The sequence below is a fragment of the Podarcis vaucheri genome (genome assembly GCF_965113315.1).
Source record: "Podarcis vaucheri genome assembly, chromosome: 17".
In the NCBI taxonomy this organism is placed as follows: Eukaryota; Metazoa; Chordata; class Lepidosauria; order Squamata; family Lacertidae; genus Podarcis; species Podarcis vaucheri.
In genome coordinates, this window is record NC_138755.1 from 39,274,388 (window position 1) to 39,301,025 (window position 26,638).

The 26,638-nt window shown below is 45.7% G+C and overlaps 1 protein-coding gene and 1 long non-coding RNA gene across 2 annotated transcripts in view; one reads left to right on the forward strand and one right to left on the reverse strand.

Moving 5' to 3' along the window:
* LOC309522709 overlaps positions 1-26,638 on the reverse strand; it is a 289,900-nt gene that overhangs the window by 71,743 nt on the left and 191,519 nt on the right. The window lies entirely within an intron of this gene.
* On the forward strand, positions 19,416-26,607 carry LOC309522683 (transcription factor HES-2-like). The gene is made up of 4 exons (XM_082206164.1): positions 19,416-19,594; positions 23,589-23,684; positions 24,848-24,929; positions 25,063-26,607. The coding sequence occupies exons 1-4, from the start codon at positions 19,499-19,501 to the stop codon at positions 25,473-25,475; spliced, it is 687 nt and encodes a 228-aa protein (XP_082062290.1). The 5' UTR covers positions 19,416-19,498; the 3' UTR covers positions 25,476-26,607.

Below are 26,638 nucleotides of genomic sequence, written 5' to 3' on the forward strand. Positions count from 1 at the left end.
GTCTCAGGGCAGTTCACAGAATAAAATCAAGATATAAAACCACAAAATACGTAACAAAAATGAAAACAACAACCCAGTTGCCCCACCATCACCACAAAAAAACACAAAGGGCATAGGATGTAAATTGTATCAACCAAAGGCCTGCTTTAAAAGGAACATTTTTGCCTGCCTGTGTCAGAAGTAGCATAGGCAGCAAAAATCCGTAGCATTCCTGGAGAGACCACACTGTATAGGCACCCTCTAATATCTGAAAAAATGAACGAGCTGTGTGTGGGTTTTGTGTGGGGTTTTTTAAATGAGCTTGGGTTTCTGACCATTTTGAGCCTTAAAAAATGAAGTCAACTCCTCCCTCAGTGGTCTGGCAAAATGTGCAATTTCAGTATACGTGCCATGTTTGGCCCAGGTACTCTCATAGTGTGGAACTGTTGTGGTTTCTTGCAATCCATTTCTAGCAGAGACCAATATATATGCACATTTTAAAATCAAGGGGCGGGATAGATCTACACCCACCACTGAAAATGGATAGCCACAGAGGAAACTTGGTGCTTTTTCATTCATAACCTGATGAAAATCAATTTTAAAAAAACCTTTTTTTAAAAATAGAATCTTACTTAGCCATTAAAAGGTAGTTAAAAGTTCTAGACCTCCACTTCTGCAGAAAATCCGCTTGGCATGCAGAAACACATACAATGGTACCTCGAGTTTCAGACGCTTCAGGTTACAGACGCTTCAGGTGACAGACTCCACTAACCCAGAAATATTACCTCGGGTTAAGAACTTTGCTTCAGGATGAGAACAGAAATCGCACAGCGGCGGCAGGAGGCCCCATTAGCTAAAGTGGTGCTGCAGGTTAAGAACAGACCTCCGGAACAAATTATGTTCTTAACCTGAGGTACCACTGTAGTCCTGTTTTATATTTTGGATATATCTCCAGCTGATAGCTGCTGGTCATTGAAAATGTGGAGAGTGTGTTTGATGCACCTTTCGTTGAGCTATGCAGCGATGAATCTGTTTTGGAAGAGCATTTTCTGGAAGAAGGTAATTAGCAGAAACATATCTTTAGGCTTTTAAATAAATGGGTCCAGGTTGAGGAACATCTGGCCCAGGGGTGAAATACAGTCTACCACCCTCCTCTTAATCTCATTTTCAGGCCTCTTCTAAGGCTTTGCCACACTCTGCTTTGTACCTCCCTCGACTGTTTTTGCCTAACTGGAATATGTCTTTGAACTCTGATACGGCTTCTTGCTTGGCCAATTGGGAGCCATACACCAGCAGTGGGAGTGGCAAGATAGTTGGTGTGGCCACCACAAACTTTCACACATAATTGCACCCACGCAGGCAAAGTGATTCCTCCTCGCTCGCCAAGTTAGTGATCTGGTGATGCAAGAGGGGTGATTTGCATCCTTGAAGTTTAAACCTCTCCACCCATCCTAGTACAGTCGTACCTTGGTTCTCAAACAATGCGTTCCGGGAGTCTGACTCCTGAAACCGTTTGAAAATCGAGGCATGGCTTTCGATTGGCTGCAAGAGCATCCTGCAGCCAATCAGAAGCTGCGCCAGACGTTCGGCTTCCAAAAATTGTTGAAAAACCGGAATACTCACTTCTGGGTTTCAATTGTTCAGGAGCCAATTTGTTCAGGAGCCAAGGCATTTGAGATCCAAGATACGGCTGTGCTGTGTTCTTTCCCTTATTGCTGTTGCTGCCAAAATGGAAGGGGATATGAAGGGGCCAGTAAAAAATTGCTCAAGAGGGGTGCAGATCAGGTCCCCAGGCACCCCTTCCATGGGTTAACCACCCAGGGTCTAGGCACTGCATCCCAAACCAATCATGGCTTTAAAGATGAGCTGTTGATTTGAATTCGAAAACAAGCCACACACACAACACTAATAATAATAATAATAATAATAATAATAATAATAATTTATTTATACCCCGTCCATCTGGCTAGGTTTCCCCAGCCACTCTGGGCGGCTTCCAACAAAACACTAAAATACAATAGCCTAGTAAACATTAAAAGCTTCCCTAAACAGGGCTGCCTTCAGATGTCTTCTAAAAGTTTGGTAGTTATTTTTCTCTTTGACATCTGAAGGGAGGGCGTTCCACAGGGCGGGCGCCACTACCGAGAAGGCCCTCTGTCTGGTTCCCTGTAACCTCACTTCTCGCAGTGAGGGAACTGCCAGAAGGCCCTCGGCGCTGGACCTCAGTGTCCGGGCAGAACGATGGAGGTGGGGACACTCCTTCAGGTATACTGGACTGAGGCCGTTTAGGGCTTTAAAGGTCAGCACCAACACTTTGAATTGTGCTTGGAAACGTACAGGGAGCCACTTATGACATTGGTATGGGTAGGTTGGGGCACAGATAATAATAATTACCGTACTTTTCGCTCCATTGGACGCACCGGACCATAGGATGCACTGGACCATAGGAGGGGGAGAACAGGGAAATTTTTTTTCTTGTTCTCCCCCTCTAAAACAAGGTGCGTTCAAGGTACATTCACCAGAGCTTGTGGGGCTGGCAGTGGAGGCAAGCGCTGCTTTCCCCCACCGCCAGCCTCAAAGATCCCTGAAGCCTTTGGAGCGCAGCGCCCCGCTGCCCTACAGAGGTTTGCGCGCAGCCGTCCCCAAGCTAGAGCAGCGAGATGGAGCCCTCTGTCTCGCTGTTCTGGCTTGGGAACAGCCTTGCTAGCTTCTGCAGGACAGCAGGGTGAAGGCACCGTCCCCAAGCTAGAGCAGCGAGACGGAGCGCTCCGCAGTGCTCCATCTTCCTGTTCTGGCTTTGGGCTTAGTGGCGCAGCCTGCATTCGCTCTATAGGACGCACACACATTTCCCCTTAATTTTTGGAGAGGGAAATGTGCGCCCTATAGAACGAAAAATACGGTAGTTATAAACTGTCTTGGTTAAAAACAGAAGAGAGGCGCCCCCCCATGCTTTCTTGGGAGAAGTAAAAGAAAGTAGAATGGGAATTAATGACACAAAAGGAAGGTCATGGCTGATAATGGGTAGGTAGAAGGAAGTCACAGGCATTTCAAGAAGGTAATACGCAAACTCCCAAGTCCTGTCTGGATTTGAGAGGGCGGGGAAACCGCTCTGTGCATCTGTATCCATCTGGGCACCTGTTCATCAAAATTGGGTACTGGTGATTCAAAGCAGCCTCAATGGTTGGTTCCATTTATGTCGCGCTTCCATTCCGGCCCCTGGGAACCAATAGTGTGTCTTGAGTCTGTTGACCCTCAAATTTCAAGTCCTTCACTAGACCTGCAGCAGAGTAATATTATTCCCTCAGCCAAAACAGCTCTCACATGTCCTTCCATCAGGACCTTTGGTGCCTCCAAGGCTGTTTTCTGAAACTTCCCCACTCCTTTTACTGTGTCTTGCTGCATACCACTAGGAAACCAGGAAGAGCCATGTACATTGACGACACTGTGCAAATAAAATAAAATTACTGATAATACGTATACTCTATAGGAACCAACTCCTAGGGGCTGAGGCCCCTTTGGCACTCACAATAAAATGTTTGAGGGGGCTGACCCCTTCAAAGCTGAGGGGAATTCCTATTCAAATAGTGTTTGGGTGCTGTGTCACATGACTGATTATGTGAGGTGGGGCTTACCTGCCCCCGCCCCAATATTTTATTCAAGTTTGTGTCCCTGGTATAAGGTAAAGGGACCCCTGACCATTAGGTCCAGTCGCAGACAATTCTGGGGTTGCGGCGCTCATCTCGGTTTACTGGCCGAGGGTGCCAGCGTACAGCTTCCGGGTCAAGTGGCCAGCAAGACTAAGCCGCTTCTGGTGAACCAGAGCAGCGCACAGAAATGCTGTTTACCTTCCTGCCAGAGTGGTACCTATTTATCTACTAGCACTTTTTATGTGCTTTTGAACTGCTAGGTTGGCAGGAGCAGGGACAGAGCAATGGGAGCTCACCCAGTCGCGGGGATTCGAACTGCTGACCTTCTGATCGGCAAGCTCTAGACTCTGTGGTTTAGACCACAGTGCCACCCACATTCCTTATCCCTGGTATAGGTAAAGGTAAAAAGTAAAGGACCCCTGGATAATTAAGTCCAGTCAAAGGCGACTATGGGTTTGCGGCACTCATCTCGCTTTCAGGCCAAGGGAGTCGGTGTTTGTCCACAGACAGCTTTCCGGATCATGAGGCCAGCATGACGAAACCACTTCTGGCACAACGGAACACCGTGACAGAAAACAAAGCGCATGGAAACGCTGTTTACGTTCCCGCCACAGTGGTACCTATTTATCTACTTGCGCCGGCGTGCTTCCGAACTGCTAGGTTGGCAGGAGCTGGGACAGAGCAATGGGAGCTTACCCTGTTGCGGGGATTCGAACTGCCGACCTTCCAATCAGCAAGCCCAAGAGGTTCAGGGCTTTAGACCACAGGCCTCCCGCCCCCGGTATACTTTTTTTTTTAGCTGCAGCAAGCAACCCTTGAACATCTGTATTGCAGTTGTGAAGCAGGGGAAATTTAGGGCTTTTCAATCAGTCGATCTCTTTGTTACAATCAGTGACCAAAAAGAAACTTTGTTGCAGATATATAAAATAACACCTGACAAAACAAAATAGAAACCCACAGCAATAAAATTACTAATAGCTGGATCATACTATAAAACGCCAGGCATGAAAAGCAAAATTATATGTTTGTGAAAATTAATCCCTGCATACTGCAGCACAATATTTAGCCACCCTGGAAGAGATGGGTGTGTTCTGATCTGAAAGGAGTGGAAAAAAGCATTAAATCTATCCAATCATCCTGGGAATTTCTGCAAAAAGGGTTCAATAAAAATCTTACGTGTACTGCAATAAAAGGAGCAAGACCTTAGAACAGGAGTTATTGAAGCCATCCAGTTTTTGTAGCTTTTCTACATCCACAATCCTCATTCAAATACACCCCCCCCCCTTTCAAGAGAACTATGGATCTGTGCATAACTCTCCAGCCCCTCCCCTCAGGATGGTGGGCAAAGGGGAGACAGGAAAGGCAAAAAGGGACACATGAAATAGGTGCTAATGGCAACCTAATCTCACATAATCCCTGAGCACCTGCCAAAAGTCTGTGCCAACTCCCTGCCTTTGAAAAGCAAAGCCAGCATGAAAATTGGGAGGAAGGGTGATCCCTGCGGCTAAGGAATGCAGAGAGCCTGCAGGATGGAGACCCGGTGGCCTTTTTCAGATTCACAAAGGAAAAGGATTGAAGTCACTTCATACCCACTCTAAATCTTTTGATCTAAGAACCCCAACAAATGTGGTGAGGGAAAGATCTGAAGGTATCAGACATGGAAATAAGCCATTACTCGGGTGTTGTGTTTAACCCAGACATTACCTTTCACAAACTCTTGGAGAGGAAAAAGAGACTTGGAAGGTCTCACAGTTGCCCACGCTCTAGTTAAGGAGTGTCTCCACCTCCATCCTTCAGCCCGGACACTGAGGTCCAGCTCTGAGGGCCTTCTGGCAGTTGCCTCATTGCGAGAAGCCAAGTTACAGGGAACCAGGCAGAGGACCTTCTCGGTAGCGGCACCCACCCTGTGGAACGCCCTCCCATCAGATGTCAAGAAAATAAACAGCTATCTGACTTTAGAAGACATCTGAAGGCAACCCTGTTTAGGGAAGTTTTTAATGTTTGATGTTTTATCGTGTTTTTAATATTCTGTTGGGAGCTGCCCAGAGTGGCTGGGGAAACACAGCCAGACAAGCGGGGTAAAAATAAATTATTATTATTATTATCATCATCAAACCGAGACTGAGCTACTGCAATGCTACCTTCAACAACTGCACTTGGTATAAAGTAATTATTGGGATGCTGATAAGAAGCAAGATGGCTGGAGCGCATTAAACCAACCCCACAATTACACTGGTTCCCACTTTGTTTCCAATTTAAGAAGTGGCTATCAACCTTTAAGACCTAGGTCCAGGTTGTTTGAATAAGCACTTGTGTGCAGATGAATGTTAAGATTGGCAAGGGAGGTCCTTTCCTTCAGGCCCATTGTCAAGGAGGATGAGAGTGGCAAGGACCAGAGACGGCTCCTTTTTGGTGACACTATATCTGCAGAAGTCTCTTACTGGGGGAGAGAACACAAGCTCAGTCAGAAAGCCTCCTACTTCAGAAGACATTTCAGGACTGATTTAATTGGATTGTTTTTGTTTGCTTTTACTGCTTTACTGTTCGTATAGTTTCTTTTCAGATAAACTGCTTTGCTAACTCTTTTGAAAGAGTGTCAGTGTCCGTGTTAAGTCTGGTTGTAGTATTATTGTGGGTTAGGAGACAACCAGACTTAACACGGACACTGGCACCAGAGCCTGCAATAAACCCAGATGCCAACTTTGCTGCCACATACACCCGGACAACACCATTACTGGCCCCAACAACATCACACATACCATCTCGGGACTATTTAATTGCTCATCGTCTAACATTGTGTATGCCATCAAATGCCAACAGTGTCCTTCAGCTCTCTATATTGGACAAACAGGCCAAACCTTACGCCAAAGAATAAACGGACATACATCTGACATCAAGAATCACAAAACAGAGAAACCAGTAGGAGAACACTTCAATCTCCCAGGACATTCTATACAAGATCTCAAAGTAGCTGTTTTACTACAAAGGAATTTCAGAAATAGACTGGAAAGAGAAGCTGCTGAATTGCAACACATTACCAAACTTAAAACCATGGAGAGACCTGGTCTGAACAAAGACATTGGATTCTTATCTCACTATACATGACTAAGCCATTTTTCACCTTCTCACCCCTTGCCTTTTCCTGTCAGACCTATTGCAGTCGTTAAGAGTCGTCAACAGGCTCATCTCAGCTACCTGCCAATCTCCCATTCCCACCACCCTTCTGAGGAATACCCCTCCCCACCTTCTCACTATATAGAAGGATCTGGCAACTTCTGTTTCAGTGTATCTGAAGAAGTGTGCATGCACACGAAAGCTCATACCAAGAACTAACTTAGTTGGTCTTTAAGGTGCCACTGGAAGGAATTTTTTTTTTTTTTGAAAGCATGATCCAAATAACTAAAAATGAAATTTTAAATGGATAGAATGTGTACGTCACCCTAGAAAACCCTAGAATGGTAACAGACCCATAAGCTACCTAAATGCAGCTGCCTTCACTAAGGTGGAATCTTCTTTCCAAAGACAGGACTCCCAATCTATGAGCTCATTTCATCCAGTTCAGTCACGTTCAGAAACCCTGAGGAATGAATATGATGTAGAGCAGGCATAGGCAAACTCAGACCTCCAGACTTTTTAGGGACTACAACTCTCATCATCCCTGACCACTGGAACTGTTAGCTAGGGATGATGGGAGTTGTAGTCCCAAAACATCTGGAGGGCTGAGTTTGCCTATGCCTGATGTAGAGAGAGCACAATCCTAACCACATCTACTCATAAATAAGTCCTATTGCACGCTGTAGCACTTACTCTCAGGTAAGTGGGTTTAGGTAGGGCTGCCATACATCTGGAGTTTTTCCGGACATATCCGGGATTCATCCGTCGAAAATAGGCGGAATTTCTGAAAATCATAAAAAATGCCATACATACTAGGTATGGCAACCCATGTCAGAATTTGGCAAATTTCCTTAGAATTATGCGTCCGGATTTTCACTTTTTGAAATATGGCAACCTTACTTTAGGATTAAGATTTGCCACCTCATGCATCAGAGATTTAACTGGGGAAGAAGAGGGCTAACATGTGAAGAAGGCCCAGAATTGTTAATGCATGTCTGTGCGCATGCACACACAAGTTCCTTTTCTGGGACTTGCAACTGAACATGGCAGAGGGGGCCCAGCCAGGAGCAAATACGTCATCTCGGTTTTACTGCAAGATTGCAATTACCAGGCATTTGGTTCCTTGGTTCCTTGCATGCTGTCTCCCCCCCCCTCTCTCTCTCTTTCTCTTTCATTCTCTGCCTTTTACCCAAACTCCAGGGATCTTATCTTCCTTCTCAGCCTACCCATGATTTTGCATTTTATAGATAGGGAGGACAGGGAGATTAATTAATTAGTTAACATTTGTAAATCACTTGGAAGATGGAAAGAGCAAGATAAGTGCTGAACATTATTACTGTAGTGGCTGACGTTAATGTTACATTTCCTTTAATTCTGGCTCCTTTTTCTGCCTGCTGCCAAAGGTGTTGTGTGCGCTCTTGGGATACCTTCACTGCAGCTTTCCTTTCCTCATCCCGGCCTGATTTTAGCTTGCAACTATATGACTTGATTACCACCCATGATATTTACCTGCACCTCCTTGTCCCACTGTCCTGTTGTTGTTGGCATCTGTCTCGAGAGACGATGGAGTGTGCCTCCGGGGATGAAGTCAAACTGCTGTGGTGTTGTTGTTGTTTAGTCGTGTCCGCCTCTTCGTGACCCCCTGGACCAGAGCACGCCAGGCCCTCCTGTCTTCCACTGCCTCCCGCAGTTTGTTCAGACTCATGCTGGTAGCTTTGAGAACACTGTCCCACCACCCCGTCCTCTGTCGTCCCCTTCTCCTTGTGCCCTCCATCTTTCCCAACATCAGGGTCTTTTCCAGGGAGTCTTCTCTTCTCATGAGGTGGCCAAAGTCTTGGAGCCTCGGCTTCACGATCTGTCCTTCCAGGGAGCACTCAGGGCTGATTTCCTTCAGAATGGATAGGTTTGATCTTCTTGCAGTCCATGGGACTCTCCAGAGTCTCCTCCAGCACCAATTCAAAAGCATCAATTCTTTGGTGATCAGCCTTTTTTATGGTCCAGCTTTCACTTCCATACATCACTACTGGGAAAACCATAGCTTTAACTATACAGACCTTTGCTAGCAAGGTGATGTGTCTGCTTTTTAAGATGCTGTCTAGGTTTGTCATTGTTTTTCTCCCAAGAAGCAGGCGTCTTTTAATTTCATGGCTGCTGTCACCATCTGCAGTGATCATGGAGCCCAAGAAAGTAAAATCTCTCACTGCCTCCATTTCTCCCCCTTCTATTTGCCAGGAGGTGATGGGCCCAGTGGCCATGATCTTCGTTTTTTTGATGTTGAGCTTCAGACCATATTTTGCGCTCTCCTCTTTCACCCTCATTAAAAGGTTCTTTAATTCCTCCTCACTTTCCGCCATCAAGGTTGTGTCATCTGCATATCTGAGGTTGTTGATATTTCTTCCGGCAATCTTAATTCTGGCTTGGGATTCATCCAGCCCAGCCTTTCGCATGATGAATTCTGCATATGAGTTAAATAAGCAGGGAGACAATATACAGCCTTGCCGTACTCCTTTCCCAATTTTGAACCAATCAGTTGTTCCATATCCAGTTCTAACGGTAGCTTCTTGTCCCACATAGAGATTTCTCAGGAGACAGGTGAGATGATCAGGCACCAAAGTGACCTCTCCGGGGTGCAAGCCTAGGCAGTGTGGATGGAGTCCCTGGGCTGCCCAGATGACAAGACCCCCTTCTCGGACTCACTGCTGGGGTCCAAAGGAAAGCAGAGCAATATGCTTGGCACCAGTTTGGCTGCAGGAGTTGCCGGAAGGAGGCGTACAAGGAGTCATCCATCCATCTTAGGAACTCTACTCTAGATTTGTGTAGGGTTTACTGCTTACTCTTTTCCAGAAGGTAGCGGAGGTTTAGGATCAGGGTTTTCATTATTCTAAATGGGCTACCTTCCCAGGTTGATGAGCCCCATCTGCCCCTCACTTCTACAACATGTGTAGAAACTGTTGAGATGTGTCCAAGGAAACGGGGGCAATTTGCAGGCCCCCCAGCTGGCTCCAGCCCACTGGCCGGTACCCGGGCGATCTCCGGTCCTTGACACAGCATGAAACAGTGACCAGCAGCTTCAGAACTCTTCAGAAGCTGGAGCACACTCTAATCAGCAGAGTAAATAACTCTTTGCAACAGAAGAGCAGATAGAGGCATATGTAAAGCATATTTACAAGCAGTTTATTCGGGACAAAGGAAAAACATGACTTCTCCCTTTCATGTCCAAGCAAGCAGCATAAGCAAAAGCTATCCACAAAACGGAAGTTCCCAGCAAGCTGTGCTGGACTGTAAACAGGCATGTGACAATCATGCCTGCTCCTTGTAAGGTGGAACGGAATATCCTAACAGAAACTGCCTTCTTGACCATTGGACCCTCTCTTGGTCTCATCTCCTCAATCCACTAGAGCCTGTCTTCACATGCAGGGGAGGTCCCTAACTCACTGAGGGTTTGAGACCCATCAGCTACCCTCACCTGGTTCAGCCAGCCAGTCAAAGCCATTTTCCAGGGTGTGGCTGCTGTTGCATGCTGACAGCTTCTAGGAGTCACAGGTGAGAGCTGAGTGCAGGGTGGGGACCAAAGGTGGACAAACTACCCCAAAAGGAGCACGATGTGTCCCCCACAAGAGATACTACCTCTCCCCTAACACCCCCTCCACCCCTCCACTGTAGGGTTGCCATACGTCCGGAATTTCCTGGACATATCCAGAATACCATATTTGCCAGGAGTGTCTGGGTGGAAATCTCCCAAATGTCCAGGAAAATCAGGACATATGGCAGCCCATGTTGGCAGTGTTGATCAACAACCTTTCTGCCCGAATTTTCACTGTTTGAAATATGGCAACCCTACTCCATCATCCAGGCCTCTGAGTTTTGTTGGAGTTATGCTATGTTGGAGTTTACTAACACCTTTCTAGACCACCTCAATTGGAACAACAGCAACTCCTCTCGGGAGAAATGCATAATTATTCATTAACATCATTCTGAAAGTCCCCAGTTGGGAGATATTCCCATGCAAATTGTACGAAGAACAACCAGCAAATCCAAACCCAGCTGTGATTCATGTGTAGCAAAAGCTCTCCTGAGCACTGGCGTCATGCTTTGCAAATCGGGAAGGGGAAAGAAAGAGAACAACAAGGCTGACTATTTTGCATGATTTAGGTTGCAAACTCCACAGAGGAGTATTTGTTCCTATTTATTAGCTATGGGGATGGAGGAAAGGAGCCAATCAGGGCACAGCACCAACCACCTTTGGCTTTTAGACATCTTGCTCAGCCTCCCCACACCCCGGCCCTGTGGCTTTGGACATTCCAGCAGGCATTGCCCTCAGTTGCTTTCTAAATTTCTGCACTCCAAATCCACCATCCCCTACACATCCTATCTTCACTTTCTTTTATGCCACCATTTTTTTGGTCACAGGTTTTTCCTGTTTGGATCAGAGCTGAGCAGCGAGTTGAATCACCGGCTCGTAACTGCGTGGAACTACAGTACTCAAACCATAGTCACAATGTGTGTCTTTAGTTGTGTGAATTGGCCTACACGCTTTGCAGATTCCCCTCCCCCTCCCCCAAGGAGCCCTGGTGCTCTGGAAGACATCTGGCAAGGGGATGAGGAAGCAAGGAAACAGCCTTGTACGAAGCCAGGCCATTGGTCACTGTGGTTTAGTATTTACACAAACAGTTGTTGTTCCTGGTGCTACTTGGAAAGGCAGAGACCATTTGTTCATGGAACATGTGCTCTGAATTGGGGCTCTGGCCTTCTCCCCTTATTTTGACAGAGCCTCTGGAGAATGAAGAAAACCATGTAAAATTACCTGAATTAACTCACATAATAATTCCCATAAGGTTTTGGGAGTGGGTGTGTTTCCTAATATTATTGATGGCTGGCAGAAGTGTGTAGGCTTCATACTCTGAGGCTCAATTCTAGCTTTACTAGGCGGTCTTTAGGTATTACCCCCCCCCCCAATATGCAACGTGAAGATAAGAATATTGCCCCCCCCCCTTACAAGGCTCTTTGTAAGGTTTGTTGAGAGTATGCATGTGCAGAGCTTTGACCTTGAAAAAACTTGTCCGAATGTGGGACAAATTCTCTTGAAAGGTAAAAGGTAAAGGTAAACACTCAGGTGAAATCACACAGGTAGCACTGTGGGGTGAAACTTTCCTCTTCCTCCCTCCCTTGTGAAGGTCTTTTTTGGAGGGGGGGAGCTCTACATCATCATCACATGCCTCCTGGTTCGTGCTGCAATAAGAGAGACACACTTCCTCCAAAGAAGAACATTGGGAACCATTATGCAAGCACTGTGAAATTCCAGTCTGTCTCTGCAGGGGATGGGAAAAGCAGCTGCAGGAGGTGAATTAAGGTGTGAAGGGAGGGGGAGGGAGAACCAGCCCATAAGGTTGAAAAAATGGCATTTCCCCCTTAAAATGACCTCCTTCAGATGCTGAAAGAAGAAGAACAAGGAGACAATTACAGAGATGGAATTGGAGTAACTTTGACTGATGTCTGTCAACGCCTTGATTAGGCTTCTCAAAAGTGAATTTTATGGCATATTTTAGGCTTCTCAAACCACAGAAGTGATTTATGTCTTGCAGCGAACGTTCAGGTTTCTGCAGGAAAAGGCAAGGAGGACCTATGCACATTCAAGCAGGAGGCTCAGAATGCTCCTCCTAGGCTGACATCTCCCTGCTGGGTGAGGTCAAGCAACATTTTGGCGACATCCAGGCCATATAATTCCACTTTGAGCAGTCATGACTCCCCCTCCCCACACACACCCCAAGAATGCTGGGAGTTGTAGTTAAGGGTGCTGAGAGTCTGAGGAGGAGATCCCCCCATCTCCTCCAAAAAGCTACAATTCCCAGAGTTCACCAGGAGGAAGGACTGTTCATTAAACCGCTCTGGGAACTGTAGCTGGGGGAGAGGAATGGGGGTCTCCCCCCAACTCTCAGCACTCCTAACAAACTGGGGCTCCCAGGATTCTCTATGGGAAACCATGACTGTTTAAAATGGTCTCATAGTGCTTTAAATGTGTGGTGTGAATGTGGATACTATTTTCTGCCATGAACATGCACTGCTGAAGCCCCTAAGCAGACAATGACTGCGATGCCCCTGGTCCCTTCTCACCCTTACTCTGCCCTCCCCATACATGATTGTTCCATCTAGAAGGTGGAAACCATTGTGGGATCAGTGTAAGGCACGTTGGCCTTGCTGGTCATCAGCAGAGGCATATAAACCCTACAGCGTTTTACACATGGAAACATGGGCAGTCAAGTTCATTCATTTCATTTCATTTTTTAAGTGACTTTTTTCTTCCAAGGACATCAGGGTGGTTCTCCTCCTCCCCATTCCATCCTCACAAGAACTCTGGGAGGTAGGTTAGGCTAAGAGAGGGTAGCTGGCCCAAGTGAACTTCATGGCCCAGTGGAAATTCAAACCCTGCTCTCCCACGTGATTTGCTTTTAGTTATTTGAAAACTGTTTATTGGCTGTCTGATGGGGAAATAGTTCCATACTCTAACCCCGTGGTTCCCATCGTGTGGCACATGCCCCACAGGGGGGCAATTTGATTTTTAAGGGGGGCAATTCGAGAATGATGGAAGTGAAAGCTGGACCATCAAGAAGGCTGATCGCCAAAGAATGGATGCTTTTGAATTCTGGTGCTGGAGGAGACTCTGGAGAGTCCCATGGGCTGCAAGAAGATCAAACGTATCCATTCTTAAGGAAATCAGCCCTGAGTGCTCACTGGAAGGACAGATCCTGGAGCTGAGGCTCCAAGACTTTGGCCACCTCATGAGAAGAGAAGACTCCCTGGAAAAGACCCAGATTTTGGGAAAGATGGAGGGCACAAGGAGAAGGGGACGACAGAGGACAAGATGGTTGGACAGTGTTCTCGAAGCCAGCAGCATGAGTTTGACCAAACTGCGGGAGGCAGTGGAAGACAGGAGGGCCTGGCATGCTCTGGTCCAGGGGTCACGAAGAGTCGGACACGACTAAATGACTAAACAACAACAACAATTTAAAAACTGTTTATTGGCTGTCTGATGGGGAAATAGTTCCATACTCTAACCCCGTGGTTCCCAACATGCCCCACAGGGGGGCAATTTGATTTTTAAGGGGGGCAATTTGAGAATGAGTGAATGGCCTTTTAGGCTTCCTCCACATGAAAAGGAATTCACTTTTTGAATAATAAGAATTATATGTCAGGGGGGGAGGGTACCAGGAATTTAGAGATGCTTAGGTGAGGCATGGCCAAAAAAAGGTTGGGAACCCCTCCTCTAACTATTACACCACCCTGGCATAATGTTTCACCCATCCCTGCTCTCACATGAAGGGTCACTCCCTCTGCCATCGCACATTGCTGAAGGTTCTTTCATGCCTCCGATGTGCCACGTTCTGAGATAGCTGGTCCTCCACCAGCTTCCAAAACCACCTTAAGAATTTTTAATAGAAAGTTTAATCTCAACAATAATCTCATCTTACTTGTCATAGAACAGCTGCAGCTGAAAATACAGCCAGGAACACATATATCTCAAAAGGCAGTTAGGGGAAGATGGAAAGGATGCTATTTCAGTGGCATATGCCAGCCTATGTCAACCCGGGGCTTTGCAACTGTTTGGAACTACACTTCCCATTGGGTCTGAAGCTTTTAATGTCTTATTGTATTTTTACATATGTTGAAAGCCACCCAGAGTGGCTGAGGTTACCCAGTCAGATGGGCGGAATTTAAGTATTATTATTATTATTATTATTGAATAGGACATCCCTATTTTCTTGAGCTTGTTTGGAGGTTCTAGCAGGGGAGCACAACTATTGTATACCCTTGACAGAAGAACGGTACACTCCTTCTATCTGGGATGGTCGTTCTCTTCCACCGAGCGCGCAGCTTCGGGAGGGACGCACATGGAGCGGTGAGGGAGGAAGGGAACACCCGCCTAGCCAGCCAGATCAGCCGAATCAACCCTGGCGATCAATGGGGTGACAGATGTCGCAGCCAGATCGCCCTGTACATTCCTATTCATGGCCCAGTGGAAATTCAAACCCTGCTCTCCCACGTGATTTGCTTTTAGTTATTTGAAAACTGTTTATTGGCTGTCTGATGGGGAAATAGTTCCATACTCTAACCCCGTGGTTCCCAACGTGGGGCACATGCCCCACAGGGGGGCAATTTGATTTTTAAGGGGGGCAATTCGAGAATGATGGAAGTGAAAGCTGGACCATCAAGAAGGCTGATCGCCAAAGAATGGATGCTTTTGAATTCTGGTGCTGGAGGAGACTCTGGAGAGTCCCATGGGCTGCAAGAAGATCAAACGTATCCATTCTTAAGGAAATCAGCCCTGAGTGCTCACTGGAAGGACAGATCCTGGAGCTGAGGCTCCAAGACTTTGGCCACCTCATGAGAAGAGAAGACTCCCTGGAAAAGACCCAGATTTTGGGAAAGATGGAGGGCACAAGGAGAAGGGGACGACAGAGGACAAGATGGTTGGACAGTGTTCTCGAAGCCAGCAGCATGAGTTTGACCAAACTGCGGGAGGCAGTGGAAGACAGGAGGGCCTGGCATGCTCTGGTCCAGGGGTCACGAAGAGTCGGACACGACTAAATGACTAAACAACAACAACAATTTAAAAACTGTTTATTGGCTGTCTGATGGGGAAATAGTTCCATACTCTAACCCCGTGGTTCCCAACATGCCCCACAGGGGGGCAATTTGATTTTTAAGGGGGGCAATTTGAGAATGAGTGAATGGCCTTTTAGGCTTCCTCCACATGAAAAGGAATTCACTTTTTGAATAATAAGAATTATATGTCAGGGGGGGAGGGTACCAGGAATTTAGAGATGCTTAGGTGGGGCATGGCCAAAAAAAGGTTGGGAACCCCTCCTCTAACTATTACACCACCCTGGCATAATGTTTCACCCATCCCTGCTCTCACATGAAGGGTCACTCCCTCTGCCATCGCACATTGCTGAAGGTTCTTTCATGCCTCCGATGTGCCACGTTCTGAGATAGCTGGTCCTCCACCAGCTTCCAAAACCACCTTAAGAATTTTTAATAGAAAGTTTAATCTCAACAATAATCTCATCTTACTTGTCATAGAACAGCTGCAGCTGAAAATACAGCCAGGAACACATATATCTCAAAAGGCAGTTAGGGGAAGATGGAAAGGATGCTATTTCAGTGGCATATGCCAGCCTATGTCAACCCGGGGCTTTGCAACTGTTTGGAACTACACTTCCCATTGGGTCTGAAGCTTTTAATGTCTTATTGTATTTTTACATATGTTGAAAGCCACCCAGAGTGGCTGAGGTTACCCAGTCAGATGGGCGGGATTTAAGTATTATTATTATTATTATTATTGAATAGGACATCCCTATTTTCTTGAGCTTGTTTGGAGGTTCTAGCAGGGGAGCACAACTATTGTATACCCTTGACAGAAGAACGGTACACTCCTTCTATCTGGGATGGTCGTTCTCTTCCACCGAGCGCGCAGCTTCGGGAGGGACGCACATGGAGCGGTGAGGGAGGAAGGGAACACCCGCCTAGCCAGCCAGATCAGCCGAATCAACCCTGGCGATCAATGGGGTGACAGATGTCGCAGCCAGATCGCCCTGTACATTCCTATTTTCATTGGAGAAATGTTGGAGGGTATGGGACTCATAGGTGGAAGCCCTATAGGTTGATTCACTTTTAGATACTTAAAAATGGTTGGGTGGTTCTCTGTACCACAACATCCACCTCAGCAAACCACCTAAAATAGCAATGGCTGCTGGGCTGACCACAAAATAGGCTAGTGCACCAATCCAAAATTGCTCAGAGAAGAAGTTGAGAGAGAGTGCCACACGCACATAATCATTTCTGAGCTCAGAACCAGCACCAACAGTACAATACGTTCAGAACTAAGGAAAGTTTTGGACCTTTAAGGGCTCAGCGGATGAAATGCCACCTTCTTGCTGCTCGGATTGTCTGCCCTACTTGATCAGAAGCTTTTATGCGCAAGAGTTGGCGGCCTGCTCCTGTTTAACATTTCACAGGTCTCTGGTTGTCTTTCACCACAACCCCCTCAGCAGCGTTCAGAGCCTGCGTGCGCATGACAGTGGTAGACTGCGAGAACAGGGTCAACAACATGCGGCTCCATAGGAGCGACAGACGACCAGGACTGCTTCTCTTGTCAGACATTCCCCAGAAAGCTGAAGTCTAGCATTTAATAAGGCACATTGAAAGCAGGCCTTATTATCCATACCACAAAGGACTGCATTGTGTACTTAACATTTTAATAGGTGCCAATAATATGTCTTCTCATATGGATCCTTATCCTAGAGATTTTATAATCTAAAATTCAGCATCAGGGTACCAAAGGGAAAGAAGATGGGGAGAGGGTAGTAAGAGAAATTCATCACGTGTACAGGAGCTGCTGTGGTTGGTGTTGTCGTAAGAGGTTCAGGGTCAGAGAGGGGAATAAAGGAAAATGACCCTACCAATATCAAAAGTATAGAATTCTGCCTTAAAAAACTGTGCCTTGGAGAATGCAGCAATTGAGAATGTATCATTTTTGCAGTCTCACGTATCATTTTGATCTGAATGTATCCTTGCTGTGTCTTTTTCATTGACTTAAAGAATGTATCTGAATGTATCCTTACTGAAATGTAATTTTCCATGAATGTATCCTTACTGAAATGTAATTTTCCATGAATGTATCCTTACTGAAATGTATTTTTCCTCAATATACTGTACTACGCTATACTTTTCTGAATGTATCCAAATGTGTTTTTTAAGAATGTTCCTTAAATGTAACAATCACTTGTTTCAGTGTGAAAAGTGACCCAGCTACCAATCAGCAAATCCTCGCTTCAAGTCTCACATCTGCCCTGAGCTCACTAGGTTGCCCTTAAGCAAACCATCTGCAGCCTAGGAAATAATATTGACCCACCTTACAGAGCAGCTGTAAGGATGCAAACACAACAAAGCACATAAAGCACTAATTACGCTTTTAAAACCAGCCAAGAGATTTGCATGTAAAATACTACATGCTTAAGCATCATTTCAAGACAGGGACGAGGCCTAAGGAGTTGTACCGCAAGCTTCACAGAAAAACACACATTTTGTGAGAAGTCAGAGTGTAATCCTGTTCAATAGCTCTGGGACTACTTTGCACATTAACTTGGTCCCTAATAAAAATTCTGTTGTAAGCTTTTGTTTCTTTTTAATTCTTATTAACAGTACAACACATACACACACTTTATGACTGTTGTAGCTATTTCTTATAGGTCAACAGGGCTACCCACAATTTTCATGAGACAGAAGTACCACTGTTGAAGAGAGGCACACACATAACAGCCACCCATCACCAATGCATGCCCCCAAACCCTTCTGGCTCTTATTTTCTTCTGCCCAGAGCAGAAGAGCAGTTTCCCCAACTGGATGTGGCTAAACAAGCTATAGCTTAGGGCCCCACTCTCTTGGCCACCCCCCCCCCAAATATACTACTTAATTGTATTTCATTATTAATATACTTCTTAATTGTATTTCAGTTCAACAATTACTTTGATAAAATACATACTTTGTTATGTGCAAATAAATGATAATAATAATAATAATAATAATAATAATAATAATAATAATAATAATAATAATTCATTTATACCCCGCCCTCCCCAGCCAAGACCGGGCTCAGGGCGGCTAACAACCAATAATAAAAACAAGTTGATTAAAATACAATTTAAAAGATTAAGATACAGCAATAAAACATTAGGATGCAGCCTCTTCACAGGAGGAGCAAAGAAAAAGAGGGGGAGGGAATCAAACCGATCTAAGCCAAAGGCCAAGTGGAACAACTCTGTCTTACAGGCCCTGCGGAAAGAAATCAGATCCCGCAGGGCCCTGGTCTCATGAGACTGAGCGTTCCACCAGGCTGGAGCCAGCGTTGAAAAGGCCCTGGCTCTTATTGAGGCTAATCTAACTTCCTTGGGGCCCGGGACCTCTAGGGTGTTGCTGTTTATGGACCTTAAGGTCCTCCGTGGGGCATACCAGGAGAGGCGGTCCCGTAGGTACAAGGCTTTAGATACCTATTAGGGCCATAAATTATCATATAGCATATATTCAACACACAAAAAACAGCAACAATTTGTTGCTGACAAAGGACAGCTGGACATATAAAAGGCCTCATTACCTTCAGTAGCTTAGGGCCTCATCAAACCTAAATCTGGCCTTGGTGGTGCCTTCCACACTCAAAGCACTTTTAAGATCACAGGTGCTGCCTGGGGCAGATGGGAATAGTGCAAAACACCTGGGAGCACCAGGTGGGGGGAGGTTGTACCAGCATCTTCAGCTGGATAGAAGCAAAACAGCTGCATTAACTACAAACCCTGAAATTGCAGACCCTTCCAAACCAGTGGCAAAGTTTTGTAGCGTCAACCCCTTGTTTTGCACAGCTCCCCAAACTGAGAATTGGTACATCAAACCGGGGTTCATAGTTAACACCCAGAAATCCAACACTGTCTGGTTCACTCCAAACCGGTGCCAAAGTTTTGCAGTCCTTTTGTGGGGTTTTGAGGTGTGTGTTTGTGTGTGTGTGTAGAAGAGAGGGAGGGGCTGGAGCATCTGCTAAGGAAGGTGGGAGCCTTTCCACCGACCAGAGGAGGAGCTGCTGACACCTTGGAAGGAGGAGGCGTGAATCCCTTTTACTTAAGAGGAATGAAAACCGCGCATGGAGCCAATTAGAAACAAAACGGAAAAGACAACCTTGCTCTTGCTTGGCGCAGTCTCCAGAAGACAGGGCCATGGAGCTGGCAGCGGGCCAGGCAGAGTCCAAGGGTCTGGGCAAAAGCGGAGGCTCTGCAAGGAAACCGAAGCATCCCAACAGCCTCTACCGAAAGGTAAGGAAACAGAGATGTTTCATCGTGCGCCAAAGAGGTAGCATTCAACCAACCTGAGCCCCGGACTGACTGCAGGTGAACTTCTAGGACTTTTCACTCAGGGACATGGGATGGCAGCTGCCGCTGAGCACCTGTGCTTTGTTGCGTTGCTCCTCCAAGATGCTGCACCTAGTTCTCCTCCTCATATTTTTTTTAATCTTGACAGATTTAATTTTATTATTATTAAAGATTTTCTTGTTTTACAGAAGTAAGTGTAATTTCTCTCGTATTTTTTCCATGTAACATTTTTACAAATCCGCTTCATTTGTTGAGACATTAGGGGGAGGGGGGAAAGGGGATGGAGGGGGTGGGGAGATGGCTGGGGGTGGGGTGGGGCCGGGTGGCGATGTTTCTATTATGCTTAATGTATGTAGGATTTGGTGTCAGTGTTGCTTGTGCAGGTTCTCTGCTGTTCACTTGTGTTCCTTTGGTGGTGAGAGAGGTTGGGGTTGGCCTCGGGTGTGGTTATTCATTTGTGGTTGGCTGTGGTGGTCTTTGTTTTCATGTGTGAGTGGGGTGGGTGGGTGTTTTTGGATCACGTTAGCCATATTGATTTGTATGCTGTTGGTGGATTATTGTCATTGTCTTGTTGGGCTGTGTATGTGATAAAGGGGAGCCAGACCGGGGTAAAGGTGTCATCTTCTGTTTGACCCCGTGTCAGTTTCAGTTTATTGGTTAATTTTTCTTGGAAGGCTGTTTCCCATACTATTTGGTACCATTGGTCCATGCTTACTCCTGACAGGTCTCTCCAGTGTCTGGTTATGGTGTTTCTGGCTGCTGAAAGTAGGTGGGTTATGAGTTCTTTGCGGTGTAAATGGGCATTGTTGTCTTGGAAGATGTTTAGTAGGGCCAATTCTGGGGTGATGTCTAATACTTGCTTAGTTATTTTACATATGTCTCGTGTGGCTGTTGTCCAGGATAGTTGGATTTTGGGGCACTCCCACCACATGTGGAGGTATGTGCCTGTGGACTCCTCCCCATTTTTATCCTTTATGTGTGAGTGGGGGACTCGAGACCCTGTTTCCCAGGTCTTAGACCAACGATCTAACCGCTATACCACACTGCCTCTCTCTGTAGTCCTTTTTCCTCACCTGTGAGCCACCATGGCCATCTTGCACCAAGTGTGAGGCTGGACACCGCCAGGAAAGCCAATGCCAAGCAAGCACATTTGCAGAAATTAATGATCAATATGAAAATAGCTTCTCTGTTGTTGCCATCAGTCTTGCAGACTCCCCTCCTCCTCCCCAAACCTTTTAACATTGCTACTGAGAAATGATTAGCTTTGTGGGTGGATAATCTGGAGTGGTGAGGGACAGATGGCAGATTATTTGGGGATACGGGGAAGGAAGGGTCTTATCCAAGCCATTCAACAGGCTTTCCAAGCAATATGGGAGGTGGGGGACAGATCCATTGAATTTCAGGGGATTTGTTTGTGAGTAAACAGGCTTGGAATTGTGTTCTGAGGACACACTGTACAATTAAGTCTGTGCTGGTAATGGCATCAGCTCAGAGCATTTGCACCTGTGTGTTTTCCCCGGCTCCAAAATTCAAAATTATACAGTAAAGACAAGCAGCTGTGGCACAGAGTGGATCCAAATCCACTTCAGCTTTGCAAGGCAGGCAAGGTGGATCAGGATCTCTTCTCTGGGTGGTTCAGCAATTTGGTTGTTGAAAGGAAGAAAGCAAGAGGAAACTAGGTTGTTGAACTGTTGTGTGAAAGGACTGTGAACTCATTTTTATTTTTTTATTTCCCCCCAATAATATTAAGTTTCATACAAAAACAGCACATACTATAAAACCAATTTTTTAAAAAAGAAATAAAATGAATAATAACAAAAAATATAACCACAAACACATAAACAATAAAAATTAATTAATTAAACTTCCAACCTCATAAATTTATTTCTTGACTTCCTCTAATCTCTTCCATCTGAATTTCCTTGTAACTAAATGCAGCAGTTTTCCAATATCATTATTCAAAAACAATATTCCAATTATAATCAAATTTATTTTCTTAACATTCTATATCTCATTTATTTCATTAAATTCTAATTTAAACCTAGGCCTATTTAGTACTTTCAAGTAACTTCTAGTCTTTAATATTACAATCTTTATTCAAATGGTCTTTAAATTTCTTCCAATCTTCTTGATATTCCTCTTCTTTCTGGTCGCAGATTCTCCCAGTGAGTTCAGCTAGCTCCATAAAGTCCATCATCTTCATCTGCCATTCTTCCACAGTTGGTAATTCTTGTGTTCTCCACTTTTGGGCTATTAAAATTCGAGCAGCAGTTGTGGCATACAGAAATACCTTTACATCTTTCTTGGGCTGTGAACTCGTTTTTAATACCAAAAATAAATTAATGGGCAGATCATATGCTCAGGGTACATGTATCCAGCAGATCAACACAGCAGCTTTATATTACCATGGGTCTCCTGACTCACCCCCCCACCCCCCTGTGAGCAGGGCTATTTTTCCAGATGGCAGGTTGAGAGGAATTCCCTACCAGGACAGACTTTGCTCGTGTGCTCAAGACATCGATTCCATAAAGCATATTTTGCTGAACTGTGCAAAATATGAGCAAGCCAGGGCTGAACTGATATTACCCTTGCTGGTACCTTTTCCGGGAAAATCAGGGGCTCACTATGTCAGGTTCCTATTGGAAGACCGGACAAATGCTAGAACATTAGCAGTTTTTATCAGTGGTTGCAAGAATGATCCCTATATTCTGAACGAAATGCTTGTTTAACCTGGAGGTAGGCTGTATGAAGCTCAACATCAAGAAAACGAAGATCATGGCCACTGGTCCCATCACCTCCTGGCAAATAGAAGGGGAAGAAATGGAGGCAGTGAGAGATTTTACTTTCTTGGGCTCCATGATCACTGCAGATGGTGACAGCATTCACGAAATTAAAAGACGCCTGCTCCTTGGGAGAAAGGCGATGGCAAACCTAGACAGCATCTTAAAAAGCAGAGACATCACCTTGCCAACAAAGGTCCGTATAGTAAAAGCTATGGTTTTCCCAGTAGTGATGTATGGAAGCGAGAGCTGGACTATAAAGAAGGCTGATCACCGAAGAATTGATGCTTTTGAATTCTGGCGCTGGAGGAGACTCTTGAGAGTCCCATGGACTGCAAGAAGATCCAACCTCTCCATTCTGAAGGAAATCAGCCCTGAGTGCTCACTGGAAGGACAGATCCTGAAGCTGAGGCTCCAAGACTTTGGCCACCTCATGAGAAGAGAAGACTCCCTGGAAAAGACCCTGATGTTGGGAAAGATGGAGGCCACAAGGAGAAGGGGACGACAGAGGACGAGATGGTGGGACAGTGTTCTCGAAGTTACAAACATGGGTCTGACCAAACTGCGGGAGGCAGTGGAAGACAGGAGGGCCTGGCGTGCTCTGGTCCAGGGGGACACGAAGAGTCGGACACAACTAAACGACTAAACAACAACTGGCTGTATGAATTGTGTATTGCTTTGTAATGATTTGTTGGGTCTCTGGACCGTAATGAAGGTTTATGATGATGATTTTTCTAGAAAAAGAGGTGTCAGAGCTCACCATGAACGCCTCCCTTGTTCTCTTATAATGGCAATGGCGCCCACTTGAGAGGTGCCAGAACTGAATTCTGGCAAGTTCAGCTGAAAAAAAAGCCCTGACTCTGAGGAGTAACTTCTCCTCACACTTTGGCCTAGGATAGAGGGAATTCTCCACAATTTAACTTTGGGGGAGGTGGGGGTTGAATCCTGACAAGACCGAAGTACTGTTTCTGAGGGACAAGGGGCGGGCAGGTGTGGGGGACATAGGTGTGGCTAGGCTCTGGAGTTCATGGTCTCCGTTCTCAATTAAGGGATTGTCTCCAGTTGTTAATCCAACACATAGCGCAGGGCATACCCTAGATTTGTTGCCTTTCAGTTCTCTGATAAGTTTCGTTTTTCTCCCCACTCACTTCTGCCAGTCCATCAAGCCATTGATCGAAAAACGCCGCAGGGCCCGCATTAATGCAAGCCTAGAGGAGCTGCGGAAGCTCTTACAGCAGCTTCCTGATCAACAGGTAAGTGGAGAGTTCAGTCTTTTCAGAAACAACCTACCCATGTGGCCAAAACTTAACTCGGTTTCTTAGATTTGAGAGGCGCTGGTATTTGCAAGAGCAACACAATCCAAAAGTTTAGCCACAATCGTCTGTGGCAACAAAAGCGTTTTAAATACAATTTGGGTGATCCCTTGCAAGAATTTCTTATCAATCTCCTGTACCGGTGCAGTACAGGGTCAGGTTTAAGGTGCTGCTTTTGACCTTTAAAGCTCTATGCGGCCTAGGACCCTCCTACGGGACCGCCTCTCCTGGCATGCCCCGCGGAGGACCTTCAGGTCCACAAATGACAACATTTTGGAGGTCCCAAGTCGCAAGGTGGTTAGGTTGGTCTCAACTAGGGCCAGGGCCTTTTCAGTACTGGCCCCAACTTGGTGGAATGCTCTGTCACAAGAGACTAGGGCTCTGCGAGACTTGACATCTTTCTGCAGGGCCTGCAAGACAGAGCTGTTCCTCCTGGCCTTTGGTTTGGACTCAGTCTGACCCCTATGTTTCCGTCCCCTTATGGTTTTGACTTTTAAAATGAGGCTGCATTTTAAATTGCATTTTAACCTGTATTTTAAATTGGTGTTGTTTTTTCTTATGTTTTTACTGAAATTTTATTGGTGTTAGCTGCCCTGAGCCCGGCTCTGGCCGGGGCTATAAATACAATTTATTATTATTATATTATTATTACTACTACTGTTAGACAAACTAGTGTAAACTAGAAACATAGAAAGTTCACAGCCCATAACCTCCAGGAAAGGGCAGGGCTGTGTGGGTGCTTGAAAGTGTGTGGGCTACCTCTGAAATCTTCAGAAGACAAGAAGATAGCCGAGTAATAATCAGTTATGCAAGAGCCAAGCACTCAGCATAACTCCTTGCTTCCTCTCTAAATGTTGCAAATAATAAAGATTATGTAAAGTTGCAGAATTTGGACATGTCTTTCCCCTGCTTTTTAAATGGAAAGCTGTGCTGCACAGCTGGGGCTTAACCGATCCATTTCTGTGCCAAGAACAGGGAACCAATGCAGCGCAAGAAGTTCTGTGTGCAATGAATTCACTTTTGAACCCTTCCCAGAGCTAAAGGTAGATAGGACTTTTAAAAAAGATGATGTGTTTTGGGCTGTTGTGTTTTATCCTCCACAGAACGCCAGAGCCTTGTCACGTTTGGAGAAGGCTGAGATTCTGGAGACGACGGTGCAGCAGCTGCGCAGGCTGAAGAAGCAAGGTTAGAAGTATTTTTCCTGAGCCCTTCTTTCCGCAAGGCCATGTAAAAGATGCTGAGCGCCGGCACTCAGGCCACTGCTTATTGTCTGCCAGGGAAGCTCCTGTTCTTAACTTTCCTCTCCTCTCCTCTCCAGGTGCAGTTGCTGCTTCCATTCCGCAAGACAGTCAAGATTTTGTTTCTGGTTACTGCCACTGCGTCAATACCATCTGTACCTTCCTTAACTCAGCCGGCTCCTCTTCGGCACAGGAGATGAAATCTCAGATCCTGCAACATTTGGAAAGGATTTCAGGGCCCGGGTCTACCATTACACCAGCCCTCAAGGCCTGGCAACAAGGCAAGGCAGAGTCTCTCCCCTCCCACCAACCTTCCTTTCTGTGGGCAACTCCTCTAATGCCTGCAGGGCCTCCTTTGGATTCAGACTCCCACACTCTCACGGTTGGGTCTTGGTTGCAGTATTCAGCTTCTACGCTATTGCCCCAGCTACAGAAACCTTGGATTCAGCCAGATTTGCTTGCGACAACCACCCACATGTGGAGACCGTGGTGAATGACGTTCCGGAAAAGTGACTTGTAATTTGTTGTGGACATTTGTTTTTTAATCTTATACAGACTAACCTCGGTTGTCGAATGTAATCCATTCCGGAAGCCCTTTCCATTGGTTGCAGGAGCTTCCTGCACTCAAGAGGAAGCCACATCGGACATTTGGCTTCCGAAAAACATTTGAAAACCGGAGCATTTGCTTCCAGGTGTTCAGGAGCAGAAACATTCCAAAACGGAGGGGTTCAGGATCCAAGGTTTGACTGTATATTGATTGTTTTATTGTCTGCTGTTCTAAAGTTTCTATTTTTAAATGAATGTTTTTATATTATTTTATGCAGACCACTTAGTTTCAAAATCAAGTAACACACACTTGCTCAATAAAGAGGTTTGGCCTCACTCAAGACATCCAGCTGGGGTAGAAGAAGTATGAAATAAAGCATAATTGCCTTCCCAAAACAAAATGGCTTTCTGAACTGTGACACTGAAGGCTTCAGCAAAAGGTTTCAGCTCCAAATATGAACTCACCTTTGTCTCAGATGGACATTTTGCCATCTAATGAGCCTCTGAAATCTGCAGCTCAGTTACCTACAGCAGCTTAGGGCAAGTAGGATGAATACACAGAGACAAGCCCTACTTCTCAGTAGAGTCATTAAGTGCTACGGCAAACGATGGACATGCTGTGAACACTGGACCTAGATTGGAAGGATCCATTGGCAATGCTGTCTGAGGCTTGCTTGCTACGTGCAATTATTAACACAGTAGAATATGTTTGGTTGCCTGCCTAATCTGCCAGAGCTAATTCCATGTTTCGTTGGTATAATGCTGAATATGACAGAGGGACACTTGATGTATTTTAAGAGATCCATTTTAAAGCAATAGTTGTAAATAACTTAACCCTCCAGTGTTTAGCAATGTCCAGGCAGAATATTAAGTATTCCTCACAAGAGCTGCCAGTCTGAAGGAGAAGGAAAACAGGCCATTTTCATTCTGATCAAGATTACAACTTCAGGGCCCGGGGATTTAGTGCTACTCTTGTTCTGTCAAGGATTCCATCTTGCAAACAGTCGCACGCACCAGGAAGAAAGGGTAAAGGTTTTTAATAAAACTAGCCATACGCACAGCTTGTCAAACTGACTGATTCATAAGAGGAAATGCGGACTTTTGAGGCCA

Coding starts and splice junctions, on each gene's coding strand:
- LOC309522683 (XM_082206164.1), top strand. CDS start 19,499: ATGGAGCTGGCAGCGGGCCAGGCAGAGTCCAAGGGTCTGGGCAAAAGC. Junction 23,685..24,847: donor AGCAGCTTCCTGATCAACAG/GTAAGTGGAGAG, acceptor TATCCTCCACAG/AACGCCAGAGCCTTGTCACG. Junction 24,930..25,062: donor GCGCAGGCTGAAGAAGCAAG/GTTAGAAGTATT, acceptor TCTCCTCTCCAG/GTGCAGTTGCTGCTTCCATT.